This window comes from Ictalurus furcatus, chromosome 23 (genome assembly GCF_023375685.1).
Source record: "Ictalurus furcatus strain D&B chromosome 23, Billie_1.0, whole genome shotgun sequence".
Classification (NCBI taxonomy): Eukaryota; Metazoa; Chordata; class Actinopteri; order Siluriformes; family Ictaluridae; genus Ictalurus; species Ictalurus furcatus.
Window position 1 is genome coordinate 18,355,042 of NC_071277.1, and position 14,676 is coordinate 18,369,717.

Consider the following 14,676-nt stretch of genomic DNA (forward strand, 5'->3'; position numbering starts at 1 on the left):
ATACAAGCACATTACACTCTGAGTATGGACGTGTTTAACACTCATCCTCCTCTAATCTCAGGCTTTTTTTATTCAAACAGCAGTGAAATCCAATCTAATCCTATCTGGGAGGTTTTTTAAATCCCTGACTGCATACATTTTAGCGTAAAGCTAAAGACTGTCTATATTTGGGGTAAGAGGGAAATTCTGCAAATGTAAGTTTTGGCAGAACTTACACCTAGCAGTCGGTGTTTGGAGTAGCGCTGGTACTTACCTACCTGATCCAATCAGTGTTACTGCCAAACACCTCTGCTATATTATTGTTATACTAAAAATAAATACATTTGATTTTTTTTTTTTCATATCTCATGATACATACCTCATATTGTATTGACAATATCCGATCACAATATTTGTGTGTCGTCTGTGATCGGAGCAGGATCAGACCATATCAGACTAAAGAAAAAGACAGCGCGCGTCACACCCCGAAACTTGTTTTAAAAAGGATGAAATAATAATAATAAAAAAAGACAATATTTCTGAAGTCAGTTCGCATACATGTATTCACACCCAAATAAAACCAAACTAAATATACAGTTCAAATACCTTTTTTTTTTTTGTTTTGTTTTTTTTTTTTTTTTTTTTTTTTTAAATATAAATATCGCAGGAACGGAATGTTGCGTCTGTGCAGCTACGTGGTTCACAACAATCGGGTGGTATTCCGTACATTCAAAAAAAAAAAAAAAAAAAAAAAAAAAAAAAAAAAAAAAAAAAAAACTGGTTAAAACGATGAAATCGGATACAAAAAAACAAAAACAAAACAAAAAAAAAAAACAGAAAGAAAGCGTAGAATAACGATCCGAGGTTATATACAATATTCGCTCCATTGTTTTCATGCACCTGCTTTTTTTTCCTCATCTTTCCTGACCCCCCCTCACAAAATCACCATTTCAAACCTGACAAATGAAAGAAAGCTCAAACTTCGGGCGTCACGTTTTCAAAACCGGATTTGGGTTTTGAATCTGTGACTTAAAGCAGCACAAATAAATGCTAGCGATGACTGAACGCTAGAAGGAAAACAGTTAGCGCTGTAGAACCGAGGTCAGGCTAACCTGGGATGATGATTCTTCTTCTTATTATTATTATTAGCGTGCACTCGGTATCGTCCTCGCTACACAAGTCCGGGTAAGAGAGCGGGACAAATATAACAAACTTCAGCTTGAGACGTCCTAAACCTGTATTTGATGATGTAAAAACATTAAAATGAACAAAACAGAAGGAAAAAATATATTTTATATATATATATATATATATATATATATATGGAAATTAAAAGGTGCGGTGAGCGATTCAAGTCCAAAACACTTTCTCATCACTTTGTCTTTGAAAACGTGAGAAAGATGCGAGGAGCAAGATTTTTGCGCTAGGAATCCGAAGCAAGCTCTCGAAACGCACACTAACAAAGCCTCCGACGTTCCCTCCGAAGCCACGGCTAAACTCGGGAGTTTTAAGACCTCAGACGTCGACCTAAAAATCACCGACTACACCTTTAACTAGTTCATTTTTTTTTTTTTTGTAAAGACATTACTGGTCACTCGAATAATCGCACTGAGTAAAAGAGTACTAGTTATACAAGTTTACGATGGATATTCCTCCCTTTGGCTAATCGTTACACGCAAAACAAACAAACGAAAAAAACGAACTCGAGCAGCACGCTCAACACGAATCGTCTTTCGTCCGCAGGCGTTTTGTCGGAATCTCGCTTCCTGTTTGAATCGTCAAGCACGAAGGAACGTCCGCGCTAATATTCTATATGGAACATGGAGTTCGACTGCTTTGCTTGCTTCAAATTAAGAAAGATGTAAGATTTAAGTTGAAGGTAGGCGTCAAATTGGAAACCGAGCTCTAAACGAACGAAAGAAACACGTGTATGACCCCCGACTCGACTCGCCTCGACTCCAGCGCAGTTTTCTATGTCCGCATGACCTCCCACTATGGGCACGTTTATAAAAGTCTTCTTTATGAAAGAAAAATTAATCCAACACAGTCTGTACATCGTTAACAAACACGTCTCGAAACACGCTTTTGGGAATCTGTCGTTGCACATGAAAGTGTGTCCTAGGGATGATACAGTTTGAATCTTTTTTTTTTTTTTTCCTCTTTCTTTTTTAATTATATAATTTTTTTTTCCTTTCTTCTTCCTCCCCCCTCCCTCCTTCTGTCTTTCCATCTATGGATTTCTGGATCACCCCCACACAGGAACCAGTCCTCCCAGAATTCATCCTGCGGGGATTTCAGGACACGCCGCTGTGGTGTCGCGGTGCGCTCGTGACCCGCGCGATCACCTGGAGTCAGAGTCACTGGTGTCTGAGGAAGAGGAGTCGGATGAGGACGAAGAGGAGTCGGAGCTGGAGCTGCTGGCGCTGAGGCGAGCGGGCATGGAGTGTGGCTCTGCGCTCACGCTGGCCTTCTCCGCTGTGGAGGACAAACACAGTCGGTTTACTGATCACCTTTTCGTTATATATGCTCACTACATAGAGTCACGGTGGTGCACGAACGACAAAGATTTCCACCGTCACTAAAAGACGACCGCACTTCCTGTCACAAGCTGCCCATGAACCAGCCGAAAGTCTGCCGAATGTCACCTCCTAGCTACTTCTCAGCTAACTAACTAGATTACAGATTCATCGGTTTAACAGGTGACGAGGAGGTTGTTAGCGCTGAGCTTCTTTGTAAGACTTAAAAAGATCATTTGAGCTTCGTCCATCAAGCTGGACACGAACAAGTTTATTGGTAAAAAGTTCATACGAGCGTAAGAAAATACTGTAAATAAAACGAATAAATATATATATATATATTTTTTTTAAAGCAGATGTGCTTTATCCAGGCTGACTCTAAAGAGACTCTAAAGCACTTCTATATCAAAAGCACATTCTCATGCTAGGTCACTAGGGATTAAGAGGACCGTCGAGAATATTTTTGGGGAAACCAGTCGGTTTGTTTTATTGGCGTTAATTAATATAACGAAACATCATTCTTTTTCTTAAAAAGCGAGCCAATAGAAAGGCATAAAATTAAGACAAATTAAACAAAATCATTCAATTACGAACAAAGAAAGGGTCTGTCCGCGCAGAGCCGTAAAACCGTCGACAAACTCCTCGGCTGACGGAAGATTTAGCTCTCAATTATTACCGTCGTCGTCGTTAATATTACACAGTTTTAAAATAGTTTTATTGGTATGGAAGCGAGTCAAAATTTCCAGCCTAGAGTGGTCATTTCGTGCTAGCGGACGTCTGTTCACTTGACCTTTCGGGAAGTTTCGCGAGTATGAAGAAGAAAGAAAGCGGGGGGACGGGGACTTCTGAAACTCTGGTGGAAAATGTTTCCAGTTTCGAGTTGACTTACGCAAACTTTATTTATTTAAAAAAAAAAAAAAAAAAAATTTGTGTGTATATATATATATATATATATATATATATATATATATATATATATATATATATATATATATATATGTATATATATACACACACACACACACACACACACATCACTCCTCATATTACTAATTATTACATTCTCTTTAATGTTCGATTTTCTCTCCTCCTACTTGTAATGTGATAAAGCATCTTGTGAGGCAAATCTTATATCGCTTTCATCGGAGAAAAAACAAAACATGCTCATACCACAGAACTTTAATTACTATAATCAGATTTTTGCCCAGTGCAAAACAAACATACACTTTGTTCAAACCAAAGAATGAAAAGATTCTTACCTTTGGGTTTCTGGGGCTTTTTGACAGAGTTGAGTTGGCCACTAACATCCTGCAGCCTTCTCTCCAGCTCCCTTCTTTTCTCCAAAGCCAGTTCCTCACGAGACTTCCCACCGGCCGGCTTCATCACTACACACACACACACACACACACACACGCACACACACACACATATATATATATAGTGTCAAAGTATTTTAGATCCTAACTCACACTTACAATCACAGCTCATGTCTCACAGTAAAACCTCCATTTGGTCACGTTTGCAACTTCACACATAAGCGTTCTCTTAGAACAGCTCTGCTCTCTGGGGGCGGAGTCAGCTCTAAAAGCACAGAGGGTTTTACCACGATTCGATTACTCTTATTAGAATGTGAACGTGGGTACAATTTCATTCGTATCGCGGTGTAGACACGGGCACGGTGAACGCGGGGTTGCGTTTAAAACCTCACCGTAAGGTTTCCGTGGCTTTTTGCGCAGGCAGCTGGTGACGTAGCTCTCGAGCTCGCGCAGCGTAGACGGTTTGAGCGTCTCGAAGTCGATCTCGATCTCCTCGGGGTTGGTGTCGCGCAGCGAGGGCTCGCGGGACTGGATGATGTGCACGACGCGGCCCAGCTTGTCTCCCGGCAGCTTGTTGATGTCGAGGCTGAGCTGGCGCTTGGCGTCGTAGCTCATAGGCAGACCGTCCTCTTCCTCCTCCGAGTCGTACTGCGGTATCGGCGGGGGAGGAGCCGTGAAGCGCGCCGCAGCCGCCAAAGACGTCTTCTTGGTCGTCCTGATAAGAGTTCAGAGTTACAAAAGACACGTACGTTTACATATAATATATATAATGCAGCAATATTACATAAAGTCGTGTGAAGCTCAGTTATTTAAAACAATAAAATGCTGAAATAAAAGAATGAAAGTGTTAGAAAATAATATATATATATATACACCTCGCAGCATTTAAATGGAATGCTAATACTGCAGTCTGGTTAGCGTTAGACATGATTCGGTTTAGCAAAGCGCGAACAGAAGAACAGGAGCTGTCTTACTTGTTGCTCTTGCTGTTCTTCTTGGCAGGAGCTTTCTTGTTCTGAGTGGACATGGACGCCATTTTGCTGGATTTGCTCTTGGTCACTTTGGTGACTTTCTCCCTCTCCCTCTCGTTGCTCCGGCCGCCTTTGCGCTTCTCCGGCTTCTTCTTCTTCTTCTTGTCCTTCTTCTTCTCGCGCTTCTTCTTGGGTTTGATGATGGGGCCGGACGAGAGCGCGGCTAACTGCTCGTGCACCGCCCGCAGCTACAAAACGGACAGACGGCATGGGGTTTGTGTGATACGGGTAATTAGTCATTTATAATAGAGTGGAGAAACGTATGCGTGTGTGTGTGTGAGAGAGAGAGAGTGAGAGAGAGAGAGCGTTCATACCTGAGTGCACACTTGGTCCTGTAGCTGGGCCAGGCGCTGTGCTCTCTCCTCCTCGCTGTCCGAGCTTGGGCTGCTCTCGCTGCTCGGCTCGCTGTCGCTGCTCGGCTCGCTTTCGGACGAAGACGACGGAGACGACGAGGATGACGAAGACGAAGAGGATGACGAGGACGAGGAGGAGTGCTGCAATCCCATAATGCCCACGTTACGACCCAGAGAGGTCGGCGTCAAGCCTTCTTCCTCCTCCTCTTCCTCCAGGACCTCATCAGGCATCTTCGCGAAACGGAACTCGAACACGTCCTGAAAGAATAGAAGTTGGAACACGTTTATCTTTAATGAAAAGAACTGCCATAAATGTGTAAATAATTACTCTAGTGGTCGAGTAATCTGTTACTGACCAATCAGAGATGTGTAATAACCGTGTTATAACCACTGGCGTAACAGTTTACAGCAAAACAAGGAAACGTATTTAGCAGGGAATAAATAATAAAGGGGGAAAATTTATTATTACGGTCAAGACTTGGAGTGGCATGTAAACAGTGCGTGTGTGTGTGTGTACCTGCAGTCTGCGTGCCATGGCTACCACGTCGTGCTCAGGTGGATTGTACTTATAGCAGTTGGAGAACATGAGCCTCACATCAGCACTAAACTCCTGAGCGTCCCTGTACTCCCGCTCGTCCATCTTCCTCTGTGATTAGAGAGATGGAGAGATCACACTGTCATGAAAACTCTCATTTTTAAAACATTTGATAGATAAACAGATAACCGATCGCTGGAACTATCCGTTATCCACACCGATAGTTTTTTCCCGGTTCGGCTGAGAAGGGTCCGCCGTACCGCTTATACAGTACGAGAGCAGCCTCTAGAGGTGAAATAAAAACTAACCGAAAAAATTGTGTTGTGTTATTTGAAGTGTTTTTTCGATTCATTTTGGATGTCTTGATTTTTGTGTGTTATTTGTAGTGTTACTTTTTGGCTCAGTTTGGATGTACATCTTTAATTTACTTGAATATTTATTAATAGTTCATATATTTTAATATTTATTTCATTAAAAAAAAAAAAACAGCACATTTTCATGGTACAGTCAGTACTGTCTATTTTCATAATAAAGTTCAGCGATATTTTTCTTTGAGTGTTTATGTTTTAAGAACAGTTTTAAGAACTATCGGTTACTGAACCCACTGCAGCTGTATTTTCATAACTTATATTTCCTTCATCTTTTGATATTACTTTTTAGCATTTCAGTTTTGTACAGCACTTTGAGCAACCACATGTATGAAAAGTGAAACTTTTGGTTATTATTATATCCACTCTTCGGGTGTACGGAACTGACCTTGATGGTGCTGAGGTCCATGGGGTGTTTGATGATGAGGTGGTAGTCGTGCAGGCCGAGCAGCGACGCGTCGACGGGTTTGTAGAAGGGCCAGGCGTAGGCCGCGTGCTTCTTACTCAGCAGCTCTTTCAGGATGGAGCTGCAGTAGCGCAGCTGGCCGCTCAGCTTGGTGCGGTGCCGCGGTGCGCTTTTCGGCCTCGCCAGCTCGGGCAGGTCTTTGCGCGGGGGTTTGATGGGACGCCGTGGCACGGATCGGCCCATGACGGGCTGCAGGTGCACGGGCTCGCTCACGCCCATGCCACACGTCAGGCTGGGTACGGGCGAGAGCGAGAGCGCGCCACGACCCTTACCCATACCTATAGCGCGGCCTGCAGGGGGCACGGGGAAACCCGTGGTGCTCGGGGTGGTGGTGTCCGCTTTACGCTTCACGCCTTTCTTCTGCAAGCGAAGAAAAGACATTAAGTCTCAGAACAAGGACGATCTTCCTTACTAAAATAGAGTCGAGAAGGGTTTCCTGTTAAATAAATAAAACATCCTCATAAATAAAGTCTTTTTGACCCATCTAGGACGTGTGTCTATTTCACTTCCATTTTTCCTTCAATCCAAGCCGATCGCTTGTGAACTAAACAAACCCGGGTAGGAACTAAAACTCCAGGCGTGGGACGACTCTCATGTTATTTATTAGGCAATCGGGATCTGCCTAATAAATAACATGAACTGAAAATAAAAGAAGTGCACCACATCCACTTCCCTACTGAAAGCATCAAGCCTGGTTTTTCTCAAAACATTTTACCCATCAGGGTGGGAACATAATGCAACTCTTTATAGACAATAGAAAAGGGTTCGTTTCTATTTATGAATAACTAGATGGCTGATGATAAATTATTTGTGTGTGCGTATGTGTATTTTATATCGTAGCATGCGTGTGTATGTCCGTACCTTAGCGGTGGGCTGTGTTGGGGGCAGAGTCATGAGGGGAGGAGGAGGAGGAGGAAGAGGAAGAGGAGAAGGAGGAGGGCCGGGTTTACTGAGCATCATGTGAGGAGAGCCGGAAAACATGGAGTCCGGGGTGTCGGGAGAAGAGGGCGAGTAGGCGGATTGGGACACAGCCGGGACCTGCTGAGCTGCACCCAGACCACCTCCTGTGTGTGTGAAAGAGACAGAGGAGAGATTATGTTCATAACTACCTAAGTAACACACTAATTTATGGGTGCAAGACGTGTAAAAGCTCCCCGTTGGCATAAACACGCCCCCCCCAACCACAACCAGTGTAAGAGACACAAACAGCAGAAACACAAAAGTGTGATAGACAGTCAATATAACACCCTGATAAACACACTAATAATACACTGATGATGCCGTAATAACAGATCCGTCATCACCGCTGAGGTTCAAACAAAGGACGTCACATCATTCAGCGCTCAATCTCGTTCGTTCTTTTGTGTGTTCTGAAATGAACGACCGTCGTTGGCTGTAACGTTTTCATTTTTAACGAACGCGGCACCTTCAGTTCAGCATCTAACAGCAGCCCTCAGGCCCCGCCCACACACAGCCATGATAAACGGAGTCATGGGACGCTTATTAAAATAAATTTGAATTTTATTAGCAACAAGCTGTGTTAAAAAGGCGTTTTCTTTGGCTATTTTTCCCACCAAAAACAAAATCAAAAAACAAACATAAAATACAGCCTCGTAAGATTTTTATACCTCGAAATATTCATTTTCAGTGATGCACAAAGAAGAAAAACCTTTCCGGAATATCCGTTCTCACATGGACGGTCAGGTCACTCCTACGAGTCAACAGTAACCTCTAAACAAACGTTTGTCACGTTTCCTTCACGGACGTGTCACACAGATCCTGAGAAACACGCACGCGCTCATGCCCTCACCTCTTCCCCGCCGGGATTTGGCGGTCTTGATCGCTCGGCCCCTGGGTGCAGGAGGGGGCAACTCGATCTCCTCCTGGGGCATCTGAGCCACCTTCTGCAGAAAGACCTTCTCCAGAGACTGGGCCATCAGCACGATGTCATCAGTGGGCTACGTCACAAAGCACACTTTATTACTTCCTCTTATACTTAAAAAAATATAATAAAATAAAAAACTATTCTGTTCTGCTCGGGTCATGCTTGGAGAGAATGAAGATGCATGGAAACACACAAGTCTGAGCAATTAACCTGTTCTGCCCTCAATGAGTAACCACCAAAGACCGGTACCATGGAGGGTTTCTCATTTGTTTGTGTTTGTTTGTGTGTGCTCTCACCTTGTTGTAGATGTAGCAGTTAGTAAACATGGTGTTGAAGTCCTGGATGCACTCGCTGGCGCTGCGGTAGTAGTTGTTCTCCAGCCGTTTCTTGATGGTGCCCATGTCCATGGGCTGCTTGATGATCTTGTGGTAGTCCTAGGACAGAGGAACATTTACATTTTTTTAGTGTTGTTTTCATTCGATATCGGTTTTAAATTGATCGGTTGATTAATCGGTTATCAGGTACCGCCCGACTTAGTTATCGGTAAGATCCACTATCCGGCCGACATGATAAACACTGTAGCCGGAGCATCGCTGAAGGCGAAATTTTCACCAGCACTTATGTCTTCCGTGTTTGTTTTTCTTTATTTGTTCTCCAACTTGCGACGTGATTGGTCGGGAGGTTTTAAAAAAAAAATAAATCAATTAATTTTTTAAAAAAAATAAAAAGCCTGATGTTACTCAGCGCTTTGGTACGCGAACGAGCCAGCCCCACTCTCAAAATGAATCGCGTGCATCGTTTATCGTACCGAATGCGTCTTTGACGTAGCACGTCCTTTCCCCTTCTGTGAATCGTACCGCCGTAGCAAGGGGTCAAAATCGCAACCGTTACGACTAAACCATCGGTTTTTGGCACCTCCGCTTCCTGGTTTATTTCAAGCCTTGGTTAATTATGCAGTATTTCTTATTTCACTTACATTTCTTAAGCAAGCCCTTTTCTTGCGAGTTGTTTTTCCATCCAGAATTTTTTTTTTGCCTGCCATTTAAGGTTAATGACCGTAAAAAGCAGACACTCACGGGGAGGTTGAGGCGGACGGCATCCACAGGCTCATGAAAAGGCCAGGCGAAGTGGTGACGCCACAGCGCCTTCGCCATCACCTTCTGGAGGTACTGCAGCTGGTTGGTAACGCGGCCCTGGCGGCTTGGGTCCTTCACCGGGAGGTGCTGCGAGGGCAGAGAGCCCGCTACAGGTGTGGGTGCGAGCGGCAAGCCGGGGCCCTCGAAGCCCTCGTACAGTAGAGAGGGTTTGCGGATTCGTTTGCCCGGATTGGCCGCGCTCGACTCCATGGCGCCCGTCATGACAGACCTGCTGCAGAGAGAGACGATATGTTTCTGGTGCACGGGCCAAAGTATTCAAGGCCTGGAGTGTGAGCAGTGCCACCACCTCATACAGTACATCAAGTGAAAAAAGAAAGAACGCAAAGAAGCAGTTAAACGTCTTAACATGAGCGGTAAAGTTTCCGGGCAGAAAACAGCAAATGAAAGTGGAGATGGAAAATGTCTTAAAGCACGATGTTCTGGTCACAGAGGATTGAGCTGGATCTAAAACACGGCGTCTTGCGTTTAAAAACAGAAAACAAAACACCAAAAAAAAATATCACGATAATGACAGATGGATTCCTCAGATTTCAAACAATTTCAAGTATCCACGACTTCTCTTTTAGCAATCTAGAAGTACAACCCTAATTCCAAAAAAGATGGGACGCTGTGTGAAACGTAAATAGAAACAGAAAGCAATGATCTGCATCATCATGTTACTAACCTGTTGCCAATTAACCTAATTAGTTCCACCAGCTGTTTCTTTTTAGCAACACTTACTTTTCCAGCCTGTTCTTGCCCCCGTCCCAGCTTTTTCAAGACGTGTTATGGCCATCGAATTCAAAATGACCTTGTTTTTATTATATATATGACTTCTTTGTGCGAATGATATATTACAGAGACGTGATGAGAGGAGGGCGGACAGAGGAGATCTTCCTGTCATTATTCATGTATTTTACGCCGCAATGCATTAACGCTTGTTTGCACGTACTTATTCGTGTTATGGATAGCTGCATACGTTCGTTTTAAATGCTCCTTGCGTGAAATTTCTGCGCATCTCTTTTTACTGTTTTGACGTCTCTCTTGTACGCCATCGGAGCAAATCGCATCGCCCGAACTGAACTTTACACTTCCTTAGCCAATGAAATTCCGTCTCCTGGTTCAGACCAGCGTGTAGTTTCTCACCATCGGTGAGTTCTAGAAAGGAAAAGGCCGTCTGCGTTTAGACCAGCTGTCGTGACGCTAGAGGAAACGAGCTTTCCGTTGATACCGGGTACTCGCTGTTTGCGCGGAGACATATCTGACTGAAAAATGCTAACTAACGTTAGCAAAGCTGGGGTGAAACAGACAGACGCAAGAACGCCAAATGCCTAAAAAGAAAACATTTTAATATGGACTCGTCATTTTTTACGGTATCGGTATTGACTGATTAAACCAAACAATACCACAATCTGAAAATGAACCAGTATGCACATTACAATAACATGAATAAATGAACGAATAAACCGAAGGCAATACGGCACACGCTTCAGCGTAGTTTCCAGCTAATTATACTGAAAGGCAGCGCAAACAACTGCGTTCTTCTTTATTACATCCAGCACATGAATGATTGAACACTTTCTTTTTTTTTTCCTCCAGAGAAATCCACAGCCACAGAAGAGTAAAAGCATAAAATCAGACTTAGCGCGTCGTCTGAAACACCGGATCCGTGTCCGATTTCGTTTCGAAATCTGTCCAATCTAGTTTACATTCATACAGCCGTACACTGAATCGGTACCCAGATCGGATTTTACTCCCCCCCCCCCCCCCGCCCAAGTGCATGGATGTATGATACAGTTTGAAGAAGTGAAGTTGACCAACACCAGAGAAATTTGCATGGGAACACAGGACACAAATCCTGTGTAGACTTCGTGACATCTACGTTTTGCATAACTTGGTAACAAAATCATGAAGAAGAAAAAAAAACCCAGAAGAGTCAGCTGTGAGAATTAGAGAAGAAAGTTGTCGCTCTAAACATATGCAAGTAAACATAAGAAAAAAAAGAGCATTCTCCAAGACTCTGTGCTATCTATTATAGAGTAGTAGTATTAGAGAGATAGAGAGCGCGAGAATTTGTGAATGTTAGTAAACAAGAGAGCTGGGGGGGGGGGTTCCTCCAGATGTGCTCCGAGAAAGAGTCAAAAACAGCGACGCGATGTAAAATTTCATCATGGGCGCTGCGCGATAACTAGCCAAAGAGACGACAGTTCCCGCCCACTTGTTTCCTATTGGCTCACAAGACTAAAATCCGTCAAACTCCGCCAGAAATGTGTCTTTCACGTGCAACGCCCTTTCCCCTTCGGTGAGCGGGAATGAATTTTATTTGCGCTTGGTTAAAACTACATTCGACATCACCATCGAAAGAAGTCAAAAAACAAATAAATAAATCATAAACGGCATGGCTGGTGCGTAAGTTTTGGCACCTTCGATTTAAGATATAAACGTTATTCGTGCTTTGTGGGATGCCATGGTTAACTGTGGTGCGTTTTTATTTCAGAAACACGTTGTTCAGCAAATCAGACCGAATCTTGTGAATACACGGGTCAAAGTTCAACCAGATAAGGATCCCACCCGTTCTTTCTCCTTCTGTGAATTTGCTTCTCAGTTGCGGAAATTGTGTTTGCGTTTTGGTCCGACTGCTGATTTATCCAAGAAAATTACATACACACACACACACACACCATATAGTGTTCAGGTTTCTCCCATATCGTCACAGAAAGAAGTCAAAACATCATAAATGCCAAAGCTAAACTGGAAATATTGGCACCTCTGATTTAGGATACACCCTTAGTTAAGATTTTAAAAAATAAATAAATAAAATAAAAGGATGTTTGTCTTTATCCTTGTCTTTGACTAAAATAGAAAATAAATTCACTTCCTTCGATGACCACGCCTACCACTTATATGTAAACATGCCAGACATTTGTGAACATGTATGTAAACAAATCAAACCAGTACGTCACGTGACACCATCTTACCAGTTAGACCCTTAGAACATTAGCTTTCCATTGGCCTACAATATATTCAACTCACATTAACATAACAAAAAAAAAATAACCAGCTAGTCAGCATCTTAACTTATCAAACTATTCACAGATTAACACGAGGTCCACGGAGATATTTATGTAAGCATCTAACTTAGTCATAACAGCTGGGTCAGTACTGCATGTTCAGATCGAGGCCGCATCCCAAACCTCTCCCTCCGTTGTGAAGTGCACTACGAATGCAAATGCGATCATTCCGCACCCTTTGTAGGGCACGTACCAAGGGAGTACGCGGTCGATTGGGATTGGACCAATAACGCGGCTAAAAGCAAACAACATGCAGAAAACGACTTAAAACCGACGTGGTTAAAATTTAAACTTGTTCATAAATATACTAAATTTAATTATTAACCCTCGATGTGGTTTTACAAGAAGCTAAAAAACAAAATTTGTTTACACACGATTCAGACGAATTAAACCGATTTAATCACCATAGTTACGTCGAAGAAAAAAAAGGAAGAAAAAAAACCCACCCGCCCTAACGTTAATATTAAACTGCTCCATACTGTTCCTAAAGACTTCATAAGGTGTTATTTTACAGCCCTATGTAGTGCACTACGATCACATGGAGCCATTTGAGACTCAGCCACTAAACAACCCCGAGCCGCTTCGTCCTTTTGTGCTCGGAAAAAAATATATATTACTACAGCTAAGTGTTTGATTAAAAACAGAAAATATTTACCTGTCAATAGACGGGTTGACCGCCGCGTCCATGAAGATGAACCGGTTTTATTTTTATTTTGTTTTTATTTGAGAGCTTTCGGGTTTTTTTTTTTTTTTTGTGCGCGAGCTCAGTTTTATTGTCATTCACCGATAGAGTCCAAGAAGCAAATGGCGCCTTTCGGTTTCCGCCCTCGGAGGTTTTAAATAGCAACCGCATTTGGGCCTATCACTTCACAGTCCCGCCCACCAGCTTCACATCCCATTGGCTGACATGAGTGCCAATCAAACAATGATCACGCCTGCTTACACAATGGCGGAAGTTCGTCAGTAGTCGTCACTCAACTCAGGGTTGCCACCTAGAGATTACACAGCAAACACAGAATGCTTCGCTAACGTTTGCACTCGGTTCCCGTTTCGTTACTTTTGTAAAACATTTAAAACACAACGTTCTCGTGGGAAATTTAGAACAACATTCTCTTATGTTTATCTGACTGACTAGGAACATTTGCCAAAATGGTTGCTTTTAGGCACTGTTAATTGTTTTGTAACTACAAGCTAACGTTCTGGAAACGTCCCCGTAACGTTCTTTCATGGTCTCATACCGGATATTCGCCAAATAGGTTTTTTTTAAAGTAAAAAATAATGTTCCAGAAATATTCCATTAACAGTATGTCATGGTCTAATGACAGCAAGTTCACCAAAAATATATATTTTGTAACTACAAACTAACGTGCCGTAAACGTTCCTGTGACGTTTGTTCGTGTTCTCATGACAGGAAGTTCGCCCGATAGGTATTTTTGTAACTGCAAACTAATTAACGTTCCGTAAACGTTCCTGTAATGTTCTTTTATGGTCTATTGACAGGAAGTTCACCAAATAAATATTTGTTTTTCGCCAAATAAGTAATATTTCGTAAACGTACCCATAACGTTCTGTCGCGATTGCACAACAGGAAGTGATCCAAATAGGTGTATTTGGAAGTACAAACATTTACATAATGTTCTGTTACTAAACATCCTTATCCTGTTTTATTAGATACGAATGTAACAGGAACCTTATGACAAACAACCAGGCTTGTAGGAAAATATTAACAGGTTTGTACAGGAATGGTTCAAAGATTGTTCCCTCTAACGTTAGTGGAACGTTCTCTAAACCATCCCGGGTTAATCCAAGGTTCCCATGAGGTTCAAATGATTTAAAGTTATCAGAACGTTAAAGAAATGTTCTCTGAACTGTTATGTGAAAATTCTAGTTTTGTGAAGAAAACCTTCCTGGAAAATCCAAACAAGAACTACTCAGGTCTGTTTTCAGAACATATCAGGAACTAAAAACAAACAAAATATTCTGGGAGCCAATAATTAATTAGGTATGTGCGTTTTTGCCA

The 14,676-nt window shown here is 42.6% G+C and overlaps 1 protein-coding gene across 3 annotated transcripts; it reads right to left on the minus strand.

The window, feature by feature from the left end:
- Positions 1 to 524: 524 nt before the first annotated feature.
- Positions 525 to 13,472, minus strand: brd2b (bromodomain containing 2b). 3 transcript variants are annotated; one of them, XM_053612172.1, is made up of 12 exons: positions 13,312 to 13,472; positions 9,526 to 9,817; positions 8,746 to 8,883; positions 8,375 to 8,522; positions 7,426 to 7,628; positions 6,487 to 6,924; positions 5,713 to 5,841; positions 5,157 to 5,453; positions 4,786 to 5,030; positions 4,204 to 4,526; positions 3,755 to 3,880; positions 525 to 2,454 (listed from the first exon to the last, which is right to left on the minus strand). In XM_053612172.1, the coding sequence occupies exons 1-12, from the start codon at positions 13,341 to 13,343 to the stop codon at positions 2,321 to 2,323; spliced, it is 2,505 nt and encodes an 834-aa protein (XP_053468147.1). In that variant the 5' UTR covers positions 13,344 to 13,472; the 3' UTR covers positions 525 to 2,320. The 3 variants fall into 3 exon arrangements, with proteins under 3 accessions (XP_053468147.1, XP_053468148.1, XP_053468149.1); XM_053612173.1 differs by having other exon boundaries at positions 9,526 to 9,814; positions 13,312 to 13,468; XM_053612174.1 differs by lacking the exon at positions 9,526 to 9,817 and having other exon boundaries at positions 13,312 to 13,453.
- Between the last annotated feature and the right edge of the window lie 1,204 nt (positions 13,473 to 14,676).

Excerpts from the sequence above, each read along its gene's own strand:
- brd2b (XM_053612172.1), bottom strand. The coding sequence starts at position 13,343 with ATGGACGCGGCGGTCAACCCGTCTATTGACAG. Across the intron at positions 7,629-8,374 it reads CAAATCCCGGCGGGGAAGAG|GAGGTGGTCTGGGTGCAGCT; the intron begins GTGAGGGCATGA and ends TCACACACACAG. Across the intron at positions 5,454-5,712 it reads CCATGGCACGCAGACTGCAG|GACGTGTTCGAGTTCCGTTT; the intron begins GTACACACACAC and ends CTATTCTTTCAG.